The sequence below is a fragment of the Cervus elaphus genome, chromosome 11 (assembly GCF_910594005.1).
Source record: "Cervus elaphus chromosome 11, mCerEla1.1, whole genome shotgun sequence".
NCBI lineage: Eukaryota > Metazoa > Chordata > Mammalia > Artiodactyla > Cervidae > Cervus > Cervus elaphus.
The window spans coordinates 13,578,582-13,605,799 of record NC_057825.1 but is presented as its reverse complement, the minus strand read 5'-3'; the positions used below and the strand labels follow the sequence as shown (position 1 = coordinate 13,605,799).

The 27,218-nt window shown below is 55.3% G+C and overlaps 1 protein-coding gene across 3 annotated transcripts; it reads right to left on the bottom strand.

Annotated features, from left to right (window-relative positions):
• Window positions 1–153: 153 nt before the first annotated feature.
• LHX6 (LIM homeobox 6) lies at window positions 154–26,289 on the bottom strand. 3 transcript variants are annotated; one of them, XM_043916927.1, is made up of 10 exons: window positions 25,982–26,288; window positions 24,756–24,827; window positions 24,183–24,365; window positions 23,699–23,820; window positions 14,685–14,905; window positions 12,077–12,177; window positions 11,764–11,859; window positions 11,368–11,542; window positions 6,727–6,830; window positions 154–2,387 (listed from the first exon to the last, which is right to left on the bottom strand). In XM_043916927.1, the coding sequence occupies exons 1-10, from the start codon at window positions 26,063–26,065 to the stop codon at window positions 2,367–2,369; spliced, it is 1,179 nt and encodes a 392-aa protein (XP_043772862.1). In that variant the 5' UTR covers window positions 26,066–26,288; the 3' UTR covers window positions 154–2,366. The 3 variants fall into 3 exon arrangements, with proteins under 3 accessions (XP_043772862.1, XP_043772863.1, XP_043772864.1); XM_043916928.1 differs by lacking the exon at window positions 6,727–6,830 and having other exon boundaries at window positions 25,982–26,289; XM_043916929.1 differs by lacking the exons at window positions 6,727–6,830; window positions 25,982–26,288 and adding an exon at window positions 25,632–25,697.
• Window positions 26,290–27,218: the final 929 nt, after the last annotated feature.

The window sequence follows — 27,218 nt, the reverse complement described above, 5'->3', positions numbered from 1 at the left end:
TTACCCTGCTCAGCCTCCTAGCTGGGAAACAGAACCAACCTTCTGGAAAGGGGTTTCACTGGCTAGCAGCCCTGCTACTCTGGGGGCCAGGCCTGAGCCTGAGCCCTTCACCAGAGAACAGGAAAGAAATGGAATCGTGTTGTGCTCCGGAGGTCAGTGCCAGCACTTCTACTTGCATTAACTTTATTTATTACACAAATAAGACATTTACAAAGCACAACATGAAAGGTATGTAACAAAACAGACATTGGTTTTACAAAAAAGTGCTTACAATTTTTTTTTTCCGTGTGTGTGTGTGTGTGTGTGTGTGTGTATTTTCCCCCTTTTGCTTTGTATTTAAATAAATAGTCCTGATGGCCTGTAGGTTCTCAGGCTGCTCTATCAGGCTAGTGGAGACATGTCTGAACCGCAACATGCTACAACCACGTGATCCACGCAAGGAACAGACCCTGGGGGGAGGCTCAAGGCAGAGTGGGTACTAGGTGACCCTGGGCAGGACTCGGCTGGCCACTCACCACCTGATGGTGCTTGGGACTGCGATCACTGGGAGCAGAAATCAAAGGAAAGATTAGAGTTCCCCAATCACCAGGGATCGGGCCCAGCTGCTCCTGTTAATGTCAGCTCCGAGCACAGGGCTAAGCACACATTATTCACTAGGTGAGTTCTGAACTGAGCTGCACCACCCACATTCAGAGGGGTGCCTTCTCTTTGCCCTGAATCAGCTGGAACTGTCTTTGAAAGCGAAAAGAAGTAGGTTCCCTTCAGGGGCTGCACCCGGGCCCAGCCTTCCTCCAGATCCCAGAGCGAGAATGGCATATAAGTTTTCATCTTAAGTGCCAGCTTCAAGCATTGGGATTCCGAACCCTTATCCAGACTCAGCGAGATAGTGCTGCAATCGATTATCGATGTCTGCCACGGGTGAAACCAGAGACAGCAGATACCTGTGTACCATGAGCTTGCTTTCCCTGTCCTAGAGTCTCCTTCCCAAAGCAACATACCAGGTGAACCAAAGGAGGAAGGATGACTTGGGCTGAAACATGCTTACTAGCAGCCTCTAGTGGGAAATGCATCAGGACACAAAGTAATTCTAAAATTACAGGATACGCTTGGGACAAATGGGTGTCCCCTGAAAACATACATCATGGTCTTGTGTAGCATGAGCCCTTTTGTTTTTGGGGGGGAAGAGTAGCAGGACGGGGTGGGTGTGAGCACAGCTGTCTGGTCCGCATTCTCAGAAGCAGGTGGGGCTGGCTCTGGGCAGGGTTGCTGGAGAAGCCCAGAAGTGCCAGCTAGAACCCTGGGCTTGGCACACTCACTTAGCATCGGGACCCTCCTTCTATGCAGAGATAGGTCCAGAATGAATGCTCTGACTGCCCTTTCCCTGGGCTCCATTCCCCAGTCCCTTCAGGAGATGCCCCCCCACCAAAAAAAAAGATGTGGCCCAAGCACCCCCACCCATCGGGAGTCAACAAGTAGCCAAGAAGCGTCCCCAAGTGTAACCTGTCCAGACATTCAGAAATGTCGCCACACAGATCAAAAACCACCTCTGCTACGTCACCCGCACATACGCTGGATAATGGGGAAAGTGGGGCCCCCAACACACACACCCCAAGTTTCTTCTTTCCTCTCCTTAAAATGGCTCCTGCCCCTCCCAGCCCAGCATGCCAACTCCTCCTGGGCCTCCAAACTAATGGGGGTCTTTGTTCCCCCCACCCTCTCCTTATCCCCCTGCCTCTTGGTCTGGGCAGGCCTCCATCTTTGCCCTATTGGGCCTCTCAGGGTTGGTCAGTGTCTCTTCTCTCTCTGAATTAACTTGACATAACCAGACAGATGGAAATGATAAAATTAGAACATAGCTTTCCTTTAGGGACATCCCATAAACACTGTAGAGTTTTCCAGACAAAAGCAACAGAGTGGATAACCCTGGGGGTTGTTGACTATTCAGAATTTGGAGATGGTTCCAAGGAAGTAGTAAAGGCCAACACGGGAGGAAAGAAAACCTGTAAATTGGAAGGCTGTTGGCGTCGCGCAATTCAATTCGGCCTTTTGCTATTGTGATCAGCTTAAGTTGAAGAGGACGACTCCTGACTAAATGGGAAACACGGGCTGTTGTTTTCACCCTGGCTCCAAGTATCAGGGAGCTCTAGCTTTCCTGGAGGAGGGCTCCGCATGCTCCTGGTGGAGGTTCTGGTTCTCAGCAGGAGACGGGGAGGCCAGGCCCAGGGGCCCAGCTGGCGGCGGGCAGGATGGCAGACGAGGGGTGGACGCAGAGCGGGTGATCCCTGGCAGCGGCTCGGACTCCGGGTTTCAGAGGCTGAGGGACAGCTGCAGGTCGCCCATGGACAGATGCGGAAGTGCCGGCAGCGTCAGTACTGAAAAAGGATGACCTGCAAGAGGAGGACGTGGGAAGGGGCTGAGCCAGGGTCGGCACCAGCTGGCAGCCCCCCAGAGGTCCTCAAAGGCCTGGAGAAGGAGGGGGACCCGGGGCCCACATCTGAGTTCAAATCCTGGCTCAGTCACTTGCTTGCTGTGCAACCTTGGGCAACTCACTTCACCTCTCTGAACCTGTTTCCTCATCTGTCAAACAGGGATGAGCACACCTCTCTCCCACTCTCTCTCAGATGGGGAGGAATCACGAAGATCCAAGAGCAGAATTCAAGATTCAAGAGCAGCAGCTAGCACCTCCTGGGCAAACTTCCTGGCACTGGGTATAGTGCACATGGACATGATTTCACAGAGCCTGGCCTTAACCCCACCAGGGTGCCCTGACACCATCTCTTTTTTACAGGGGAGGCAATGGGGCCAGAGAGGTGAAAATTCAACAGCCTGGGATCACCCAGCCCAGAAGAGGTGGACCCAGCACGGCAACCCCAGCCTGGCTCTAGAATAAGCTCTGCTCATTAGACCCACTGCCTCTTTCTCTCCAGACCACCCTGAAAGTTACCAACGGTGCCTACCAAGTACCAGGTGATGGGCCAAGCCCTTCATGTGTCCAAGCACTTGGAGAGGCAGGTGGCTGAGATACGCCAGGTGCCTGACACACACAGGGTGGTCAGGGACAGACTGCCTCCTCTCCCCGTCTCCCACCTAAGATGCCTGGCTGACCTCTACTGCCACCAACACAACCCCGAAGCTTCAGGTCAAGGATTATTGGCTATCTGGCCAATGGGATCTGCCTTTCGACAGTCCGGTGCCAGGAGGAGGTTTCAGGTGGGCAGAGGACGTCCAGTGGGCGTGGCCATATGGCTGTTCCATTTTTCGATCAAGAATGCTAACGGCCCAGGTCGGTTTCCATGAGGAGGAGATGGAAGAAAGCAATGGTGATGCTCGCCATAAGAGCCATCGTAATAATAACCAACACACATGGAGCACTTTCTGCACACCGGGTGTCATGTTAGGCCCTGTACATATGTGATCGCATTTGCTTTCAGCAACAACCTTGCATGGTAGGAACAATTATTGCCCCCATTTTGTGGATGCTGGAACTGAGGCTCAGAGAAACCGTGTTCCCAAGTCCCAAAGGGAGAAGGTGGCCGAGCTGGGGTTTGGTCTGCCTGACTCTGGACCTCACCCCCACCTTAGACTGCTCTCCTCTAGTCTCTGGGTTGCCTACCTGACTTTGGGCTCTTCCTAATAGAAGCTCTCTCCAGAGGGAGGACCCTGCCTGTCCATGAGCTTCCATCTCTCTATCTGAACAATGACGGCTGGGCCCTGATTTCTAAGAATTTTCCCAGCTCTGTGTGGGATCAGGAGCCGTGACTGGGAAGAAATGTTGGTTCTGGAAACTCACAGGGATGAGCAATCCAATGACAACATGGCAGAGGCACAGGATGCTACCCCGATGCTCAGAATACTGTTCTCTGGGCCAGGCCAGTGCTGGTCTTGATGAGTGGGTTTGGGGGGGCTGCCCCAGGGGGCCCTGAATCTCCTCCTCACCAGGCTGGATCAGGCCCGGAGGGATTTGGAAGAAAGCCCACAGGGTTTTGCACTGCCTGGACACACACAGTCTGCCAGGCCCCAGGGGTTTGGCAAGATGTGGACAGAAAAGGTTCCTGGGAGCTGGCAGGAAGGTCTGACAGTGAGAGGGCGGAAGGTCATGAGGAGGGGGAAATGTTTTTCTGTAGAGTTGCTGGACGTGAAGCTGGGGCTCTGGGCCAGCAAGAGAGAACTGTGGCACGGCAGCCAATCCCAGGGACCAGAAACCTTCCCCATCCAAAAGCTGCCAGACCCCCAGACTGGCTCATCCTTCAGGCTGAACCAGACATAACCACAGGCTTAGCTGAGAAACCAGGAGACAAGGGCTCATCTCCAAGTGCTGAGCCCTGAGCTAATTCCTTCCAAAGATCCCCTCTGACCCCAGATAATGCCCAGGCCCTTTGCTTGAAGGTACAGGGCCCTCATTACGTAACCCCCCCTGATGGCTCCCCCCACTTTCCTGGGCCCCCGCCACACTAAGCCCTCTGCTGTACCCCCAGTTCTTCCAAACCTCTATGCCTTGGAAGGGACTCCTCACGTCCCCTGCCTCTCCCCTGGAGCTGGCCATTCTGTCTTCTGGGTCCTCAAAGATCCACGTTCATCCCTTATCCTCAACTGCCCTGGGGTGTAGCTGCCCACCTCCTGCTCTAAGCTACCCTGAGGACAGGGACCGTGCCAGCTTGCCTCTGAGTCCCGGTGTAGGTGTGACAGGACGAATGCTCTCCTGCAGGCCGGGGGGGCAACTAGCCCTAGGGTCAAGGCCAGCTGTACCCACACTTGCTGTGTGTCTCTGGGTGAGCTGCTGCTCTGGCTGAGCCCGTGCATGCAGGGGTGAGTTGGAGTCAACCACAATCATCCTCCCAGGGAGGCTGTGAAGGATGAGGTCAAAGAGAGCATCGTGCAGACTGTGAAGCGCGGCTCGGAAGCACATGATTACTGAACCAGGTGGACTTCAGATCCGAGGGGCTAGCTGCATCCCTGGACAAGTCAGGTCACCTCTCTGAGCCTCTGTTGCCTTATCTTTACCATGAGGATGCCATCCTCATATCCACAGGGTGATCGGGGGCATCAGACAACATATGTAAAGTGCCTGCCATGAACAAAGAAGCTGTTTACCCAAGGCAGCCCTTCCTGTGAGTATGACAGTCTCAGAGGGGATGTTCCTGGGGTGGAGTCACCCACCACTGGGGTCTCCAGAATTTGGGACTGCATGTGTCCTACTATTTACTTATAAACCTACTGGTCCTACGGGCTGGCTGTACCTCTGCATCATCTACTTTCCCCATGGTGCCCAGCCCTCAGCCCAGCCCCACAGGTAGGTGCTTAATCAGGAGGTGGAGTAAGAGGGGCTGTCCTGGAAAGGCGGTCCCACTCCTGGCTGCCTGCAGAATCATGGGGCTGGGTATGACACCCTGGGGCCTGCCCCAGCTCCCCACAGGTGAGGCTGGGGAATCTGCCTCACTAGGAGCTGCCCAAATGATGCTGAGGCATAGAAGACTGCGCTCAGGCCTGGCCCTGTTTCTCCCCAAGCCCAGCACATCCTCTGACTCCCAGGGCTCCCTGTCTTTCCGAGGACCACTACAGTGATACTTCTAAAAGAGACCTCCAGGGCCCACCACGGTCCATGCGCCTCCACCTGGCAACCTGAGGGCTCCACCCCTCACTCTTATTCCTCCCAAGCTTGTGTGCCAGCAGCTCTGAATCGCTCTGGGTTCCCCGAGAGCCGTGGCGGCTCATGCCTTCCCTACCGAACCCTGAGGCTCAGGCATGCCTTCCTCCAGGAAGCCTTCCTGTGTCTCTCCTGAGCTGCGCCCCCACCCCCAGCTCCCTTGGGCCCAGCATCACAGTTGAATCATACTGTGTCCTAACCATTGGCCTCCTCGAGGGCAGGAACTACATTTCCTTCATCTCTGTGCTCCTGGCAACTGACTCGGGGCTCCTGGGCACAGCCTGTACCTAGCAAATGTCGGTTGAAGAACCGATTTTGTGAACGAACAAAGGCACAAGTTCTCATTCCGGCTCTGTGATCTTGAGCTACCTGGGCCTCATTTTCTAAAAGAAGGGGTTGTCTGAGAGCAGTGGCTTTCAAGGCTCACTGCGAGCTATCCTGGAGCTGAGGGGGAGGTGGGGGCTCTACTCCCTCTGCAGTTTCATCCAGAGTGGCTCCCCACCGACCCCGTTTCATCTCCATCCTTCATTATGAGAAAGAACAAACAAATGGCTTCCTGGGAGTAAGAACAGAGCTTTCAGCCACTGGACTGGGTGACGTCCAAGCACCCTTCTGGGCGTCCAGTCCTACTGCTTGAGACAACCAGAGATCGGGTTCCACAAAGGAGGCCTTACCAGTTGACCAAGGGCCACTACAGCTGGCCTGCTGTCCCTGGGCCCCACCAGCTCAGGATATTCACTCGCAACAGATAGAAACACAAAGGAGGAAGCAGGAGGAGGAACCTGTGAGATGGTGGGAGGCAGGGTGGTGTGTGATATAAGCCCTGCTCAGAGCTGCAACGTTTGAGCGGAGTTACTAAGTCCGTAAATCTGAAAAAGAGAAGGCCAGCCATGGTGGGGAGCCACCAGGGGGCTGGCCGTACATGCCGAACACACTGGCACCAGATCAAGGCACTGTGTGGTGGGGCACAGGGGGGCCTGAGTGCCGGGCAGAGGGTGCCTGCTCAGTGACAAGAATCCTGCCGGAAACCCAATCCCGGCGGGGTGGCTCTGACCCACCCCACCCAGCCAGGCTCCATTTACCTTCTCCCCCCGGCTGGAGAGTGGTCCATCCATATCGGCTTTGAGGTGGACCGGGGGCGCGGTGTAAGGCAGCCGGCAGTGCACCTGCCCGCACTGTACCTGACCTGTGGACGAGAGGATGCCTTGGAGCCCATCCCACAGTCTCCGTGCAGCATCCCACCAGCCCTGGGCTCGGTAGGCTGGATCCCTGGGGCCATTTTCACCTCTGTCACTTACCAGTGGGATGCCCCTGGGCAAAATTTCAGTAGGGTTGGTTGCAATACCCTATGTGAAAGTCTTTTGGCTTCTGGGATCTTAGTTCCCTGATCAGGGATTAAACCCATGCCCTCTGCAATGGAAGCGCAGAGTCCTAACCACTGGACCACCAGGGAAGTCCCTGGAAGTCTTCATGAGCAATGAAGCCGTGTGTGATAACTGCCTATTGTGTGTGTGCTCAGTTGTGTCCTACTCTTTGCGACCCCACAGACTATAGCTCACGAGGCTTCTCTCTCCATAGAATTTTCCAGACAAGAATACTGGAGTTGCCATTTCCTTCTCTGGGGGCATCTTCCTGACCCAGAGATCGAACCTGCATCTCTTGTGTCTCCTGCGTTAGCAGATAGATTCTTTACCAACTGTGCCACCTGGGAAGCGTAGTTGATGATAACTGTCTAACTCACTGATAAACACTCATAAATGAATATGTACATGCACCCCTATGTTCACAATAGCCAAGCCATGTAAACAACCTAAATGCCCATCAAGAGATTAATGGATAAAGAAAATGTGGTACACATATATAATGGAATACTACTCAGCCATAAAAAGGAAGGAAATAATGCCATTTGCAGCAACACGAATAAACCTAGAGAGCCTTATAATAAGTCAGAAAGAAAAAGACAAACACCATATGATATCACTTATGTGTGGAATCTAAAATACGACACAAATGAACTTTTATGAAATAGAAACAGACTCATAGATATAGAGAACAGATTTGTGGTTGCCAAGCAGGGAGGTGGGAGAGGAATGGAGTGGGAATTTGGGGTTAGCACATGCAAACTATTAGATACAGAATGGATAAACAAGGTCCTACTGTATAGCACAGGGAACTATATTCAACATTCTCTGACAAATCATAATGGGAAAGAATATTAAAAAACAATGTGTATATATATATATATATATATATATATATATATATATAATAGAATCATTTTGCTGTACAGCAGAAATTATAATTGTAAATCATAAATTGTAAATCAACTATATTACAGTTATAAAGTTTTAAAAAGAGAGAGAAAGAAATGAATATATACATTCAAGGCTGTACATTCCTAAATTCAAGGCTCTACCCCATCCATTCGAGTCCTTCCTTGGTGCGTTGTACCTTCTTATCTCCCAGCTATCACCAGGGTTTTACCCCCCTCCCATAGAGGACTCTGCACTCATATGTCACCTTCTCTAGGATGCTCTCCCTGACTACCCTATTCACAACTGCCACCCAACACCAACACCTCCCCCCTACCCTCCCTGCCTGTTTTCTCAGCTTTATTTTTCCTCCTTAGCACTTACCATCATCTGACTTACTGTATATTTTTATTGTTTATTTGATATTATCAGTCTTTGCCAGCTAGACTGCAACCTCTAATGAGGGCAGGAATTTTTTATTGTTTCTAGATTCTAGATCTTTGTGGATTTCCAGGACCTAGAATAAGGTATGACATCTAGTAGATACTCTTTAAAATTTTGCTGGATGAATCTCTATACCCTGTTCCAAGATCTAAAACAGTGAGGGGTAAGGCCATCCTTGGTCTGACCCAAATCTCTCATGCTTCCACCTCTTTACCACCACAGTGACGCCTAGGGCCTCACTCTTCTCTGAACTTCATCCTCTTTGGATGCAGGGGAAGGAGCCCTGTACAGAGACCTGCGATTAATATGTAACAGGGCAAGTCACTGTGCCTTTTTGAGCTACAGTTCCCTCATCTGAGGAAGATGGAGGAATTCTTAATATGGGGTGTTCTTAGGGCCCATGAACAGCCTGAGATTATGTGGAGAACTATGTGCATATGTTTGCATTTCTGGAGTCTAGTTCCAAAGCTTTTTTATGAGATTCCAAGCTTGAAGTAAGTAAGTATTAGTCCCTCAGTGGTGTCTGACTCTTTGCGACCCCACAGACTGCAGCCCACCAGGCTCCTCTGTCCGTGAGATTTTCCAGGCAAGGATACTGGAGTGGGTTGCCATTTCCTTCTCCAGGGGATCTTCCCAACCCAGGAATCAAACCCGGGTCTCCTGCACTGCAGGCAGATTCTTTACCAACTGAGCTAGAAGGGAAGCCCAAGCTTGAAGGCTCTGGGAAATGCAGGAACCTGTGAATTCAGTGAATGGCAAAGAAAATTTCTAAGGAGACCTTCAGTCTCGCAGCAGGAGGCAGCACATTGAAACACCCTTGACGCCTCCTGCCCCAAGCTGGGTTCACCTTGAGGGGAAGAGGAAAGGGCACTTCAGTCCTTTCTCTAGGTGTCCCTAGGCTTGGCCAACAAACTATGTGGACAGAGTCCTGACATAGCTCCGGAGACCATGGCCCCACTCTCCATGGGGTCACCTAGATCCGTTACCAACTTCCCAGCAAATGTTGGCTGGTGGCCCAGACTCCTGGTACCTAGAGAGCCCCTGGTGCTTGGCACCTTTAACAGATGAACTAGATTGTCAGTGAGCTCTTTACAGCTTGAACACATCATTGTTTAGAAAAGAAAGCGGGAAAAGAGTCCCTCCTACTGAGTAGATGGTTCAGAAATGGAACAGAACAAAGAGACACTGGCAGACACTGCCACTTCCAACTGGCAGCCTGGTGCAGAAGGCAGGATTCTGCATTCGCAGCTCTGCAAGCCAGAACCACCACCACCATCACAAGAGCAGCTAATACTTTTCCAGACTTACTAAATACTGAAGACATTAAGTCAATGATCTCATCTGATGCTCACAATACTGCTTTGAGATAGGTATTCTCCTTTTTAAAAAAGAGATTGGATTCTTATTGTCTTCATTTTTACAGATGAGGAAACTGGTATTCCAGGATAATAAGACACTTGCCCAATGTCTCACAGCTTGTAAGTGACAGAGATGGGCTCTGAAGCCCCACAGTATGACACTAAAGCCCACATTTCATTATTAAAGAATCCTGGCTCCCACTAACTTACTGTGGACCATTGGTTTCCTCATCTGTGCAGTAGAACAGTGATGTTTAGAAACATCTGTCAAGATAGCTCCTGGCACGTGGCAGGGACTTGCAACACAGCTGTGCTCTCTCTGACCTCCCTTCTCTTTCTCTTTTACTTGAACCCAGAGAAGAGAGGGTTTGAGCTTGTGGGTATGTTGTCACCATCTATCTTTCTGGCCATGCCCAGCTTTGAGGAAACAATCAATAGAAACAACCCCAAAGGGAAAGAAAATCTGTGACAAGCACCCGCTCAATAGCAAATTCATTAAATGTCCATCCTCCAGACATGCACAAGGCTCCTCTCTCTGTCTCTCCCCCAGATTTCCACTCTTTGAACACTTCACCATGACCTGCCACCCCTCACCCACAGTGCTCAGTCCCCACTGACACACCTCTCCTCCCTCCTTTGTTTATTGTCTCCCCTCCTCCCCATCCTGCCACCTGAGCCTCAGGAGAGCACAGGCTTTGGTCTGTTGTATCTCAGTGCTTGGAGTCCCCCAGGGTGGAGCTAGGAGTAAAGAACCCAGCTACCAATGCAGGAGACACAAGACATGTGGGTTCGATCTCTGGGTCAGGAAGATCCCCTGGAAAAGGAAGTAGCAACCCATTCCAGTATTCTTGCCTGGAGAGTCCCGTGGACAGAGGAGCCTGGCAGAATACAGTCCATGGGGTTGCAAAGAGTTGGACACAACTGATGAGACTTAGCACACAGGCATCCCAGTGCTTAGGGCACAGAAAGCACTCAAAAAACACTTACTGAACACATGAGCGGATCACCACCCTGTGAGGTAGCATCATTAATGTCCCAGCGTACAGATGAGGAAACAGGTTCCAGGAAGTCAGGTGATTTGCCCTCCGCCTCAGCTGTGGGTACTCCTGTCACCCTGGCTCACTTCTGTGACCCAAACGCCTTCATGCCAGGGCACTTTCTGCCTACACTCGGTTCCTCTGCTGCCTGCACTCCTATTTCCCCTCTCCTCGTGTCTCACTCACTCCTACCACCCTTCTGCTCTCAGCCGGAGGAGAGGCAACATCTCCACACACTCCCATCCAGAATCCTGACTACAGGAATCACCACGATGAAAACCAAACAGCTCATCTCTCTGGTATTATTTCCTGACTCTCCCACCAGAATGCAGGCTCCCCCAGGGAAGGGACTTCACCCTTCTTGTTCTTTTTCTAGTCCTCGGTCCCTGGCACAGAGTGGGTGTTGAGATAGTACTTTTTGAATGGCTTGCCTCTACGGAGGAGTCCAGCTCCACTGCGGCAGAGTTGGGGAACTTAACTCCTCTCTCCCACCTCTAGGTCCCAGTGACTGAGAAACCCTCAGCTGCACTCACGAGGTGCAGCAAGGCCTCCTCACGCCTCCGCCACCCACGAGCGCTCGTCTATACCCGCTCTCCCACAAGCCGGGCGACCGGGGTGTCGCGGTCACTTACTCTCGATGTAGCCGTGCAGGGTGACCATGCGAGCCCGCTCGGGGCTGCTGAACGGGGAGTAGTGGATGTCGTCGGACAGGGCGGAGGGGAGGCGGGACGGCGGCGCCCCGGAGGGTGGCACGGGATGCTGCGGTGTGTGCTTTTTATGACGCGCTCGGCAGTTTTGAAACCACACCTGGAACGACAGCCTCAGCAGCCTCAGCCTCGCGGGAAAAGGCTGGACGCGCCGCCGGGGGACCCCAGGCGGGACTGACTCGTCGCCGCCTGAGGAAGGGCGGCCACGTGTGCTCCCCGACCCACTCCACTGCTCAGCAGCCAGGCTACGCGCTCGAGGGCCCGCCCCCAGGCCCCTAGGCCCCGCCCCAGACCCGAAGGCCCCGCCCACCCCGGCCCCACCTGGATGACCCTTCGGCTGAGGCCCGTCATGTCCGCAAGCTTCTGCAGCGTCTGCGCGTCTGGGTTGTTGTCCTGCGCGAACTGCGCCTGCATAACCTGCCAGGCGCCGCGGGGCGGTGAGGCACGAGCCCGCCGAGGTCGCCAAGGCCCCGGCCCAATCAGAGGCTCCGGCCCGGAGGCCACGCCCCCCGGCAGCTACAGCCCCTCCCCGCCCCCCGCGGGTCGGGCAGAGGGGAGGAGTCAGGAGGTCCTCTAAGCCCCGCCCACTCCGAGGCCCCGCCCACTCCCGGCCACTTGCGGCCAGCCCCTGTACCTGCAACTGCTCGGCGGTGAACGATGTCCGGGCGCGCTTAGCCGGCTTGGGCTGACTGTCCTGTTCCGAGGGCACTGCCCCCTCCAACGTGAGGCCGTTCCCTGGGGGCGACAGAAGTGGCTGACCACGCGTCCCCATCTCTTCTAGTGGCAGCCTGGAAAGGACGGGGGTGGGGGGAGCTGGTCCCTGGAAGTGTCAGGAGCGGAGTTGGCTGGGAGCGGGGATCCCAGGGTTCTAAGCCCTTGAACTGTCTTTGGGGAAGGGGCTTCTACTTCTGAGCATCTGCTCAGTACCAGACGCTTCTCTTTGGGGGTGCCCTGTACTTCTCACAACCCTGAGGATTGGTGTCATTATCCCCGTGTTACGTACGGCGGAGGATACTGAGGTTCAGAGAGAAGGAAGTCCCAGCTCTGGACCTTTCGACTAGTATTCTGAAAGCTGGCTGACTCTAGCATCCCAGTTTGGGCTCCCTCCTTGACATACTGGGGAAACCAAAGACTGATGGAGATGGGAAGCAGGCAGGTTACAGAACTGTGATCCTAATTTTGTAATTGAAAAAAAAAAAAAGATGGAAGCAAAAAGGTTGGAAGGATATACACCAAAGGCTTAGGAAGAGGCAGTGCAATTATGAAGACTCAATGTTTCTGCAGCTTCTGAAGTTTTTTCCAACAATCACATGTCATCACCTTCTCTAAGGTTTAATTTTGTTAACTGAACGTGTTATTCTCTTTCCACTTAACATTACTTTTTTAATCACACTAAATATATTCCTTTCTTTTAATATCTCATTTTTCTGAATGCAAAGGTAGTACATGCTCCTTATCAGAAAATTCAGATAAGCACAAAGAAGAAAATTGAAATCTCCAGAAACTCCACCACTATTCATAATTTTTTAACTAGGAACACTGTGTTGAAAGAAAGAAAGAACAAAACAAACACTCTGACATACATACATAGAACAAAATCTGGGAAGATATACACTAAAATGTGAGGGGTGGTGGCATTTGGAGTGGTCTTTATTTTCTTCTTTTTGCGTAACCATCCTTTCCAAATTTTCTATAATGGACACATGAGTGTTTAAGTTTTACAAGTAAAGCAATAGCCCAAACTGAAGGCTGGTCAGTAAAGGAGATCTGAGGTCATAAGCTTTCAAGTTCCCAGCATGGTAGGAGTCTGGAGTCAGCCTGGCTATGAGAGCTGGAGTGTAACTGGCAAGGCTGTGGCTAGCAGTGGTCCTGGTTGGTCCAGGTATGGAAGGAGCCTGGAGTGACTGATGGTGTGGTGGAAACGCTGACTCCTGGACTTCCATCCCAGCTCCACAACTGACTTGCCCAGTTTACTTGAAGGTAAATTCAGAGCACCCCAGCTTCACTTGCTTCCCACCCAGACCCACTCAGCCCTGATCCTGGCAGGAGAAAGTGATGGCCCTGCTGTGGCCAAGCCTTCCCAGGTGGCGCAGTGGTAAGGAATACACCTGCCAAAGCAGGAGATGTGGGTTTGACCCCTGGGTCAGGAAGATCCCCTGGAGTAGGAAATGGCAATCTACTCCAGTATTCTTGCCTGGAAAATTCCATGGATAACCAAGCCTGGTGGGCTACAGTCCACGTGGTCTCAGAGTCAGACATGACTGAGCGACTGACTGGAGCTGTGACCATGGCAAACAGCACTCTGGGGATTCCTAACTAGTCCTCTGACTGGAGACTGAGGCGGGGTGGTCCATATTTCCTGAGAGGCACTGGGAATGGGGCAGACACTTTATGACTTAGCCCCGACAAACCCGGGAAGACCTGGGTTTTAGACCTGAGCCTAAGTGTCTTCAGAAATCTCAGTATCAAAGACAGAAGAGATTTAGGGATCTTCCTAGTCCAAGATCCCCTGGAAAAGGGAAAGGCTACCCACTCCAGTATTCTGGCCTGGAGAATTCCATGGACTATCTGTGGAGTCGCAAAGAGTCGGACACACAGAACAACTTTCACTTTCAGTAGTCCAATAACCGTTTTCCACTAGGGAGAGTGAGGCCCAGAAAGAAAAGGCAACTTTGTATGGCAGGGCAACCTGCCAAAAGCAAAACTGAAGTTGGGGTCTCTAGACTCAAAGGCTTTTCTCCTTACAGCCCAGAAGGAAAACCCCACCCCCAAACCACTGGCTCATAGCTGCTGGGGTGGGAGTTGGGAGGAGAGGGTTGCATCAACTCTGGCTGACTGGCCCAAGCCTGGTTCTGGCAAAGGAGAGGGGATGAACCTCCAGGCCACCCAGAGCTATCCAAAGGCAGAGGAGGCTGCCCGAGATGAGAGTCACCGCTAGGGTTCATTGAGTGCCTCTCGGCTTTTCAGAACACCAGCCTCATCTATCTCTGACGTGTCTTTTCGTTAGCCCCATTTTACAGAGTAGGAAACAATTTGCAAGGACCAGCAGTGTGACTTCAGACTTGCAAACAAATGGTGGAGCCAGAAGGGCAAGGTCCGTGCGCAGCCCCACCCCCATGCTGCCCCCAGGTGATAAAGGGAGCGCCAGGATCTAGAGAATTGCCAGCAGTCCCTGGGGTGCTGAGGTGGCGTGGGGGTCAGAGAGGGCTGGGGGTGGGGAGGGGTAGGGGCGGGTTGGGTACCGTTCTCCGCGGCCCTCTTGAGGTTCTCGATCATGGTGTCATAGTGAATACGGCAGAGCACCTTCTCCTCGACCAAGCCAAACTCCTCGCCTGTGGATAGCTGGCGCTTGCACGAGAAGCAGGCGAAACAGGCCAGGTGGTAGGCATTGCCGCGCGCCCGCCGGACCCAGTCGCTGGCGTAGATCTGTCGGCCACACCGGGCGCACTTGGTTCCGAATCGGCTGTGGGACATGGCGGGGGAGGGGAAAAAAGGGATGGCGAGGCTCAGACCAGCCATCCAAACCCCTGAGTCTCCGCCACGCCTGGTTCCCGGTTCCCGAGGGACTTCACGCGTGCATTTCCCTTTGTCTGGATTCACCATCCCCTGCAGCCAGGTCCCACCTGGAAGGTGAGCTGGTGGGTGGTTTCTTACTTTCTTCTTGGTGCTTTTCTGAGTTTTCCAAATAGTCTACCATGATCACTGAATCTGTATATAACATTACTCTGCTCAATAAAATATAGGGGAAATGTAATAATAGTAATAATCTGGCAAATTTATGAGCACTTACCACTTGCCCAGCAAGATTTTAAGTGTTTTATGTTGATTGTCCCAATTAATCTTCATTTTTGCAAATGAGGAAAATGGGGACCAGAGAGGTAAAGTAATGGGCACAAGGTCACACAGCTTGCAAGGAGAGAAGCCCTAGCCAGTGTGACTCTTGAGAAGAATAAACTGTAACCCAGTTGTAGAGAAATTCGAGAGTGTCTTGAAAGCATAGACAGGTATGCACTCACTGGCTTTGTGACCCTGGACACAATGTTTAGCTTCTCTGAGTTCTCATTTTCTTGCCCTGAGCTGAACGAGGTGACAACAGCAATGGTTAGTGCTATTGGTTTAGTAAGCAGCTACAGTCTCAGACTCCGGAGCCCTGTGTCATCCTAACAAGAGAGAAAAGCCCAGATCAAATGCCTCACTCTCTCTCAAAGTTTTCTTGATTCTGCTGCTTCCCCTTCACCCTCCCACTTTGTGGTGTGGCTGCCTCCACCGCCACCGGACTGGGAGCCCCTCCAAGAAGCAGCAGAGTCTGGTTTACCCTGTCCTAGAAGTCAGCCCAAGGCCTGTCCCGGGAGCACCAGGAAAGTCTTTTCTTGAAGTAGATGACTCACCCAGTGACCCTGCGCTGACCCTCTGGTGCACACTCTTTTTTAGGGAATGGTGACCCCACTTATCCAGCCCCTCAAGCTTAGAAACCTAAATCAACCACTTCTTCTCCTCAACCCAGCAACCAACAAATCATCAGACACTGTAGGTTCCATTTCCTAAGTATCTCTGGGACCCATCTCTTCCTCTCCACAGCCTGCGCTGCCTTCCTAGCCTTGCTCCCATCATGCACCTCTCACTGCCCATCTTTACGTCTGTTTCCAGCGTCACCCTGGCCAACTCAGCCTCCACAAAGTGGCTACAGGGAAGTTGCCAGCACGGATGCTTTATGCTGTACCCTACTCAGCTTAAAATCCTCTGGTGGCGCCACTCTACGCTCAGGATCTGGTCCAAGATCCTTGGAGGTGACCGGGCTCAACAGACCACATCCTCTCTTGGCTCATCTCCTCCCTAACCTTTCTCAAGATCCCTCACCCCACACCCAAGCATGAGCCTGAGTCAGCCACGAAGCAAGGTGGTCCCAGGTCTTATGATCCCTCTGAAGCACTCCCCACTCCCCAGGCTTAAGCACTGACTGTTTCCTCTTCCCACCGCGGACCTCCCACTCCTAGCTCCATGGCTCCCAGCACCACCTTCTCAGCACTGAACACATCGACTTGTAAAAGACGGGTTTCTTGGCTCTCCCTTCCACCCCGGCATTCCTGGGAAAAGCTCTAGAAGATTTGCCTCTGTGTCCCCAGAGGCACAATTCCACCCAAAAGAGCACTGGGAAGCGCCTTGAGAGCGCGCAGGAACCAGCCCAGCAAATGCACTCTGGTTATAGCCTCGCCTGCCTTGGCAAACACAAGCAACTGCCGGTTGAATAAACGGTCTCGGGTTGAACTGAGTACAGGAGCGGAGGCCTCGGCCAGTGCCGACTATAGACGTCCCCCCAGTGCCATGCCGCTCTCTTGGACAAGGTGTTCTAGGGGACCCTGTCGGCGGCCGCGGGGTTCGCTCAGGCCGCTTTGCGCGCCTGGGCCTAGTCAACAGTACCTCAAACAGACAGAAGCGGATTCCCACCCCGGAAATTCGGCTTCCCCAGCACAGTCCGCGGTCTCCGTTTCCAATCCTTCAGTAAAGAGGAGAGGAAATCGTTTTGCCCATTTTTAGTCTGCTCCCGCCCAAGGGGCGATTCCGAATTCCGCTGCCCGTCTCGGGACTGTGAGAATTTCCTGGCCTCTGAAAGGAAGAAGGAAGGGCCAGCCGGGTGCAGAACCCCCGCTACGCTCCAGGTTTTTCCTCGCCGCAGCCATGTGAAGTGGGGGCTCTGACACCCAATTTGCACACGTGGAATCAGAGGTTCAAGGCAGACAAGTGACTTGTCCAAGACGACACGGAGCGTGGAACACGGGTTGAGGTCCCTTCCGACGTGCAAAAAAAATCTCCTAGAACCTGCGGAAGCAGTGGGACTGGAGATGGGTAGAGTTGAAACCCGGTGGTATGAACAGGAAAGGGGCCTGGTTTGACTGCGTCGCATCCCCACTCCGAGCCTTAGGTCCGGGAAACTCCCTCGCGCAGGGCCTGGGGCCTCCGCAGTCTCGAGTAGAGGGAGCCTTAAAGAGTCAGTACAGGAAGGCCCCGGCCTTGAGATGCAGGCGAGAGCTATTGCCGTCTCTAGGAAGCGGTTTCCGTGTTTCGGGATCGGTGCGCAGAACCAGAGTTCAAATTCCCGGATCCTGGCGCTTGCCTCTGCAGGGTTCGTCGTTTTCCGCCAAGACGCATCCAAGACTCCTCGAGCATCCCTGATCTTCCCGCTCCACGAGTCCGCGACGCCGCGCGCGTTCTGCGCCTCAGTTGGCCGCTCGCAGAGCCCTCACCCCCTTGCTCTGAGGCGGGAACCGCAGGCGACCTTTCAGCAACTTTATCGCCCTCCTCATATCACCCCAAATGCCGGGAGCTGTCCCAGCTCTAGGATCTCCCTGCGCGCGCCGTGTCTCCGCCCAGTCAATGAAACCATCCTCGCGTTTAAATCCTAGATGGGGATGGGGGTCATTTTGCAGTTTGGGATGCGTTTCGGGCCGCTCCTGAAGCGTGTCCCCAACCGGTGGAAGGTAGCATAAACAAGGGGCACCAGGAGGCTTGCGGATCCAGGCTCTGACAAACCGACAGACTCCTTTCCCAGGCGGACAGCGAGGCCCGTGCCGCCGAATTCCGGAAGCAGCGAAATCGGCGGCAGAGACAACGAAACTTCAAGAAAGGGGTGAAAGGGAGCTGCGAAGGGAGCGCCGAAGGGATTAGGGGGCGCGGCCACTGCCCGCCTCCCCTCTGCGTTGTGCGCGCCCCTCCCTGGGTCCCCGCGCGCGCCGCGGGGCAAAGGCGCAAAGCACAGAGGCGCTTTGGGAATGGAGAGGTGTCGGAGGTAGGAAGCACAGCCTGGCAGCTGCTGCAAGGAGTGGAGTGGGCGCCGCGCACCGCCTTGCCCTCTCTCCACGCCAGCGGGGAACGCAGACATCTGGGTACTCGTGGCTTTGCGGAGGGAACTGTGCGCCAGGGACGGAAGCAGGCTAGCTCTCTCCGCCTGTCTTTCCTGGATACCGAGTAGGAGCCCAGCAGTTATTTGTTGCGTGAATGAGCCTCAACTGAAGAGCCCATCGGAATTTCACTACGACTCCTGTCCCCATTGCTACGCTACCCCTTTTCTGGAAACCGGAGCTCAGAGGGCGGGGCGGGGGGACACTGTTAAGAAGCTAGTGAGACAAGGCGCTGACACTCAAAACCAGTGTTCTCTTGTTTTGCGTTCGGGACGCTCACTTGAGGGCCTTAGAGAAGAGATTCTATGAGGCAAACAAGTTGCGGGGGAGTGGTCCTATGCCTTCTGCTTCTTCCCTGCTTTGCAAACCCACGGGAGAAGAAGCCGAAAACAACAGAACCAGCATTTAAGAGGTTAAAACGCCCCGCTCCTCGGAGGTCCCAGCCCAAGCCCCTCCCCGAACGCCTCTCTCAGCTCCCCCAACATCTGTCCCCCAACAGCTGGCGGCCGCTGGGTTGCTCTCAGCCGCGGTGGGGGGCCGCTTCCCAGCTCTGAGCCTCCCCGGGGACCCTCGGGGTCCGGGGGAGGGGGTGGGATTCCCCCGCTGGAGTATGTGGTCGGAGCTTGGGTTCAAGGTGAAACGAGGAAGAGAAGCCGGCAGGCTTGCCCTAAGTCACTAGGGCCAAGTGGGGGACAGGAACCGTGGTGGGCAGCCCCCCTTCCCAGGCCCAGCCCCGGGCACTCTCTGAACACCACCCCCATCAACGCGAGGAGAGGTAGTTAACCCTTTACGCCCCATGCCCGTGGTCAGGAGGCAAGAGGGCTAAGGACCCTGTGACCTGAACCTCCAGTCACTGGGACTCTGAGAAGTTCACTCCTGCTCAAGTGCTCTCAGGGCCCACCCAGGGACAGTCAGTCAGAGCACAGAGGGAAGCCAGCCAGCCAGGGTAGGGAGTCTTAGGGCCAGCAGGGGTGGCTGGGTGGGTGTGGTCTTTGCCATCCCATGGGCCCCACCTTGCAGAGGCAGCAGGTTGCTGAGTGTCTCAGCTACAGAAGAAGAGTGCCAAATATTGAGACATAAGGATGGTAAGTCAGGCAGCCGTGAGGGTTATCCAAGTTCTGCCACTTATTAGCTGTGTGACCTCACCACTCAGGGCCTCTGCTTCCCATCCTATTAATGTAGGGGTTATGACAATTACCTACTCACAGGGTGGATGGGAGGATTCAATAAGATAAAGCAATGAGATGTAAAGGGTTAACACAGTTCCCAGCTTAGAGAAGCGCTCTGTACAGTCTTGGGACAGCATCCTCGGTCCTGTCCTCTTCTGCTCTCTCACTGGTGGGACGCATTCTTTATTCTCTCGGGACATTGTCTCCCCCAGTCTACAATTGGTATGACACTTCAGGAGGGGAGGGGCCAGAGGGGCATTTCAGATCAGTCAATGTGGGGCAGCAGCCACAGATTGGTGGGTGGGAGGAAGCTGTCTGGTTGGTTTATTTTTTAAGAAATATTTATTTATTTGACTGCACCGGGTCTTAATTGCAGCATGTGGGATCTAGCTCCCTGACCAGGGATCTAACCCAGGTCCCCTGCATTCGAAGCATGGAGTCTTAGCCTCTGGACCACCAGAGAAGTCACCTGTCTGGGGTTTTGATTGTTGAGACATGAATCCCCCAGAAAGGAACACTATCTTCCCACCCCCCCAACACACACACACACACAGGACTTTTTCCCCCCTACTTCTTGGAAGCAAATAGAAAGCAAAACGGTCTTAACCCAAAAAGTGAAGACGTTAAAAGCATCACACATTTTCCTAATGGAAAAAAAAATTTTTTTTTTCTTCTAGGACTCAGGGAGTGAGGGGAGGTGGGAATCTGACTGAAGCCACAAGGGCTGGTGAGGTCCCTGTTTGGACGGTGAGTTGGAGAAACTGAGGCAGAGAGGTCCAGTGATTTCAGAGAGTGCACATAGTCAGTGGAAAGCCAATCTCCTCCAACAAAGCCAGGAGCAGCAATGACCCTCCAGACTCTACCCCACCCAGGCACAGCCACCTGCGTTTTGCCCCGGTGAGCTTGGAGTGCTTTCCTAACATCTAGCTTCCTGAGCCCCTAGTGCTACCAGCTCTGCCAAAGAAGATAGAAGAGAAGTCTACAGACCAGTGTCAGGGAAGGGCAAGATAGCAGACAGAACCGAGAGGAAGCCCTTCCCTGGGGAATAAGACCAGAAGTCAGAGGACCTCGGAAGCTACCAGTGGGGTCTTGGCCACTTCCTCCCTCCCTGCATCCTGTTCAGAAGTCTTGGCCTCTCTTTGGGGTGAGTGCTCCAGCCCATTTCCCATCAGACCCTTGATCTTGGGTTTCAGGAAACAGACGGCCAGAGAATCTGAGTGCTAGGCCCTTCCCTGAGCCCCAATCTAGAGAGGGGGCTCTGCCTTCCACGCCACCATGCTCTCTCCAGGAAGAGCTCTCTTGCAGCAGCCACCCAGAGCCCGGGCTGCTGCTCAGAGCAGACAATAGTCCCTGCCTGGTGCTCCGCCTTTTTTCTTTCCCTTTTTGTGGGTTTCATTATTTTTGTTACAGGTGGGGCTGCCAGGGATGAGTTATGCCTGCAGGGAGACCTGGCTGGGGGAGAAATCATCAGAAAAGCCACAATTCTTCTCTCATCCCAGGGAATGTGAGCCTTTATTCGCTCTATTTTCTTAACCAAAAATCTGTTTTAGTTTTGCTTTGGGGGCTATTGTCACTAGAAAAGGATTAGTGCTCAGAACCTGCAGCCCAGAAATGGCCCAGCCCCATTCTTGCTCCCCAAGCTGTCTGAGGAAATGCCACCAGGGCAGGATGCCCCTGCCACCCTGCCAGTGGTGACACCCATAGCACCTACCCTTTAGGGAGCCTCTGCTGAGCCTTCCTCCCTTCACTAGCCTTCTTGGCAGCTCAGAGAGATACCCTGGTAGGACACTGAGGGCAGAGAGATGCAGTGATTTGCCTGAGGTCACACAGTGATTCAGGGTTGGCCTCATGGAGTCTGGTCTCTGTGTCTCCATGATAGCTGGACATTTCATGCTTTGTCCCACTACCGTGGGAAAGAAGGCAATGGAGGCTTTGAACAGTAGGGTCAAGATCTGAGTTTTGACTAATCCTTGAAGATCTAGGAAAGCACATCAACCAAGGAGGCTTGGTCCAGCCTTGGGCATGAGCTGGGGCTGGAGAAGCAGCACAGACACATGGGCAAAGTGGCTCACAGGGTGGGTGGCGGGTCCGCTGCCACCAGGAGAACCAGGAGAGGGGGCCAGGCCTGCTTCACTCTGCGGGAAGAGGCCAGCTGGGTTCCCCAGGCCGTCCTGGCCCACTGATGAACACACGGAGCCCTGAAAGGGCAGCTGGCTTGTTTCTTTACCAACTGGAGTCAGGCCTAGAGCAGGGACCCTAACCTCTGCTTCCTGCCCTGGCCAGCTAAGAGTCAGGACAGTGGAGGGGGAGGTCACACTCTGGTTACACACCAATGAATGACAACCCTGCCCTCACATACACACAGGCTGCAGCCCATACCCACAAATCCACAGTCACTCCACACCCTTGAGCCCTCAGTGCCTGGATTAAGGCCGAAAGGAGAAATGCCCCTCAGAGGAGGGGTGTGTGGTGGGGTGGGGAATGACGGGATTTCAGCCTCTCACCTCCAGACCCCAGGCCAGAAGGAAGCTTGTCCTGACCAACTTGACAACACACACACCCCCACACACGCGCACGCACGGTCTAAGCATTCACAGAGACACACACTCTCCACTCACACATGAACTGACAGACAAGTGCTTGCTATAAAGGTACACCCACGCTGTCCACACGCCCCTCGCCCTCCTCAGCTGACACATTCACCCAGGCCACTGCACAGATCCGGACAGACAGACACGCTGCATCCTCGCACTTGGAGTCCCAGGCCAGCTGGTAGAGCCGCCCTTGCCCATGTACACCCTAGCTGCGCTTCCACTCACACCCATGCACCGATGGAGAAAAGTCCATTTCTCCAGCCAGGCTTCCTAAGGTGTCCTTAGAGCACCCCAGCCCCAAATACTACAAGCCTCCCCCTAGATTCAAGGTCCTCTCTTTCCAAGTTCCCAGAGACTCAAATCCAGGGGCCAGGGGAAGCGGCATTGCCTTACATAGCATCCCCTGACTTAGAGGATCTTTCTGGGGCTGAGGTATTCCCAGGAAGGCTGCATCAGTGACCTCTCCTCTCCCGAGGCAGGGATGGGAAGGATGTCGGAGGGATGGGGGCTGCTTGTTGTAGGGCAGTAGCTTTCTCCACTTCCTAAGAAAGCTCTTGGGAACAGGCGTCCTGCCCAGGAACCAATCCCACTCCACTCTCTCTGGACTCTATAGACCCGAGTTCAGGCCTGCTTCACGCTTCCCCTAGGGATCGGGCCGGCAGTCGCTGCTCCTCTGACCTCGCCGTGACCTCGACACCATGACCCGGGCAGGGCCGAGCCAGGCGAGGTGAGGAGCCAGGCGCGCGCAAGCGGCGGAGAGGCGGCAGGAGGACCAGTTGGGCTGCTGTGGAGAGCTGCCGGACGCGGCACCGCGGGGCGGAGGGCGCAGGCCAGGGTGATCCTACTCCGGGGCCCTGGCTGCGGCGCCCCACTCCTCCTTCCTGTCCCGGCAGCCCAAAGTCAGAGCCTAGACCCAGGAGAGGCTGAAGCCGGGGCCGAAACGGCGACGGAGCTGGGACTGGAACCCGCGCCCAGGGCGCAGGCAGGATCCCAGACACGAAATCCTACACTCGAGCGATGCCGGGGCCTGAGTTGAGGCGGAGCCGGAGACCGAGGTCGGGGGTTAGATCGAAAGCTTGAACGTGGGTTCGGATCCTAGACCCATGCGAGGCTAGTGCTTGAGGCCGAACCGGAGCTGAATCCAGCCTCGAACCCGGCCGGGGTAAGTGCCGGGACCAGAGCCGAGACAAGAGTCTGGAACCCAGCTCAGGGTCCTGCCGGATAGAGACGCCGGCTTTGCTGGAGTGGAAGTAGGGTTACAACCCAGGGCCGGGGGCCTCGGAGCTCGACCGACGCGCTGGGAGTCGGAACAGGAGCCTGAGGTTCAGGCAGGAACCGAGAGGGAGCCAGAGACGCGACCAAAACCGAGTGGGCCTCAGCAACCGGAGGCGGATCACCGGCCCGAACCCCTGCCAGCACCGGCGCGCGGCCTGGAGCTCCTGGTGCTTGGCGCTGAGAGCCGGCGGGCTGGGTCCCCGCGCGGCTCGGCGCCGGGGCATTCGGGACGCGGGGGCCTCCGGAGGCAGAGACCGAGCGCAGCTGACAAACGGCCTCTGCGCGCCCCCGGCGACACTGCTGGCCCTGCGGCGCAGCCTACCTGAAGTAGTCCATCTTGCAGAAGATTTCCTTGTTCTTGATGTAGCAGCTGTTCTGCTGCCTCAGCGACGTGCGACACACGGAGCACTCGAGGCAACGAACGTGCCAGATGAGGTTGTTGACCTGGGGAGGGGGCGGAGATGGGGGGCGGCTGAGCGCGGACCTCTGCGCGCGCCCGGCTCCAGCCTCCCCGGCCCCCTTAGCAGACACAGGCGCCGGAGATCTGAAGGAACATGTGACTTCCCCCACTTTTCTTCTGTAACATGGAGGCGCAGGGAGGTAGAAATCAACTCTGCCCATTTTTCAGACGGGAACCCGGGGGCGCAGAGAGACGCTAAGATCTGCCCGAAGACGCTGGAGTCTGGCCGGGGCTGAGCAAGGATTCGAATTGAGGGGACCCGGCGCCGGCGTGGCTCCCCCTGCAGTCCTCGGGGTCACAGCCCACACCCCGCCAACACACACGCAGCACCCCGCCCCTGTCTCACCTTGAGCAGATAGCGGTCCAGGATCTCCAGGCCGCAGCTGGAGCAGATGTTCTTGCCGGCGGACGGCACGGAGGAGGCGGCAGAGGGAGGTGAGCAGACGGAAGGCGTGCTGGGCGTACAGGGAGAAGCCCGGCCCTCGTCCTTGTCCAGAGCGCCGGCCAGGGCCTCAGCGTCCGACTGAGCCTGCGGTGGGGGGAGAGCGAGAGCCGCACTCTGAGCTGCGGGCCGAGTCGGATGCCCAGCGTTGCTGCTGCCTCGGAGACAGACCCCGGCCTCAGCGAACCAACCCACAACGAAATCCTCCCCAAACGACAAGCCACAGGCTACCGGACAGGAATGGAAGGGCCTACTGGAGAGGAAAGGACGGCTCCAACTTTTAGCACGCGCGTCCTAGGTGCCAGGAGCGGTCAAAGCTCGCCTTCCCGGCCAGAAAACCGAGCTCAGAGAGGGGCGGCGCCCTGCGGCAGTCCCCCAACGCACGGGGCAGCTGTTCGGGGCCGGAAAGCCGCGTTAGCTCCCCCGGGCCCGGCCGCCAGGGGACCGGGGACCGAAGGCAGGGCCGAACGAACTCACCATGGCGGGTGGCGCGGTCCCTTCAAGGCAGCGGGTGGTCGCTTTGCAGCCGGACCCTGGCTGGGCCATCACCTGGGGGAGGGGGGAGGGAACGCAAGCGGCGGCGGCTGCAGCACTGTGGCTCCGCGCAGCCTGAGCCCAGCGCCTCCCCGCGCCTGTTATATAAACCGGCGCGGAACAATGAGTCCTAACTTTGTAGTGGGCATTTAAAGCCCTTCCCCACAAAAGCGGTGTCTCTCTAATGAAGCAATTTGAATTTGGATTGGATTTTTTCCCTCTCTCTCCCCCTCTCCCTGCACTTAACCCGTGGCTCTTGAAGTAATCGCTTAGTTCCCTTGCAATCCAAGCCTCTGAGGGGGAAAAAAAACACGCGCACACACACAAACTACCTGCAATTAGAAATTGTCGTGAATGCCCAAGATAAGAGGTAGCCAGAGTGTCAATTCCAACTGTCAATCAGTGAGATCCATCAGGCCGCCCAAAGAATTGCAAATTTGATTTTTTAATGGTAGTAATTAAAAATCGAATTTTTTCTCCCTCCACCCACCCTCCTTCCTCGCTCCCTTCTCCTGCTCTCGGCGCAAAATGCAAAAAGGAGAAAAGAGAGAAAGAAAGAAAATAAAAAAGAGACTGGGGAGGGGCGCTTGAGGAAAATAAAACCCTGAGCGCTGGGAGCATCCGCCCGTCCGCCCCGCGCGCGCGGCGAAATTGATGCGGCGATGCTGACGCGGACTCAGGCGCTTGCCGAGGGCCAGTCCGAGGGAAACACAGAGTAAAACGGGGGCGAGATCGGGGACGAAACGGGGCCCAAAAGAGAAAAGAGAGGCGTCCAAGAAGAGGAAAGAGCACCCTCCAGCCCCTCGGATCTCCCGGGACCGGCCCCGCGCCGCGATTCTCAGCGTTGCGCCGGCCCAACCCCCGGCGCATCGGCGCTATCAGCGCCTATTCAGACGGACAATACCCGCTTCGCCTCCTCTTGATTCGCCTGTGTCTTTGCTAAATCGCTTTTTGAGAAATTCCTCCAACATTTGCATAATGTGTTCCCGCTTTCCGCGACCCCCCCTCCTCGTGCTCGCGCGCGCTCACACACTCACAGACACACACTCCCAGGCGCACCCCCGCACCCCTCCTCCCCGCGGCCGCCCGTCGCCCGGCCCGGCCCGGCTGGGTCCCGGTCCCTGTCCGACCCCGGCCCGGGCGGCTCACCCACTCGCTCGCTCGCTCACCTGGTCGGTGGCGGGGCCGCCCTCGGCCGGCAGCCGGCAGCCCTCGGGCAGCGCCGGGGCGGCGTTCTCATGCTTCCAGTACATGGGCCGGGGAGCGGCGGGCTCGGCGGGCGCGCGGCTCGGAGAGCCGTGCCGAGAGGGGCCACGGCCGCAGTAGGAGCAACGGCTGAACCACGAGCAGGAGGAGAGCGGAGGCGCCGGCCCCGCCGCCCAGGGCCCGGCCCCAGCCCCCTCCCCCGGCCCGCGCGCAGCCCCGGCCTCCCTGGCTGCCGCCGCCGCTGCCTCGGAAGAAGGTCCCGACAAACTTGGAGAGGCCCCCGCCCCCTCCTCCTCCTCCTCCTCCTCTCCCTCCTCCTGGTCCTCCTCCCCTTCCAGCTGCGGCGGCGGCCGCCCTGCCGCTGGAGCCCCGCTCGGTTCAAGATGAGTCATGCGTGACCAATCCCCTCCCCGCCAAGGGAGAGCGAGACACACACAGCGAGGCGGCGACCCAGAGACACACACACAGACCGACAGACACGCAGAAACTCTGAACCGCCGACGGAGAGACTGAGGGACGCGCTGACATACAAAAGGCACCGGCAGGCGCACAGACTCCCAGCTCTCATCACCGCCCCCTGCGCCCCTTGACGGGGCACCCACGGCTCTCTCGGCCACAACCCCACTTACAGGTACAAGAGGGACTCATGCTCACACCTTGGGCCCAGATGGGTTTCATATAAAGTCACACATCAGACTCTGTTGATGCAATCCCATGCCTGGCACGTTTGTGTACATGCTGATGCAAATGATTACCTGTTCGCCTCATTTACACGAGCACAAGACATGCACACATAACTCATACACCTGCACACTGGCTCTGCTCCATAACAAACAGAGGGCACACCAGTGCCTAAGGGCTTGGGCTACATCCCATCCTAAATAGGATTGGGTTGGGTGGGAGAGGTTGAGGGGGTGTTGTTCCCCTGAATTCTCCAGGGAGGGATTGCCTGAGACATCCCCCTCCCCTGCAGAATTTGCTAAGTAGTCTAATGCCCATCTCACCTTCTCTAGGGGTCTACTGATAGTGAGAGAGGTGGGGGAGGCCAGGAGGCCCTGGCACTGAGAGAGGAGACACAGCCTCCAATGACCCGGACACAAAAGACTTAAAAACAGCCTTACACACATTAACATGCAATGTACACACACATTAAGTGGACACTCACAGCCTTGGCCCCTTTCTCTACACACAAATTGAGCT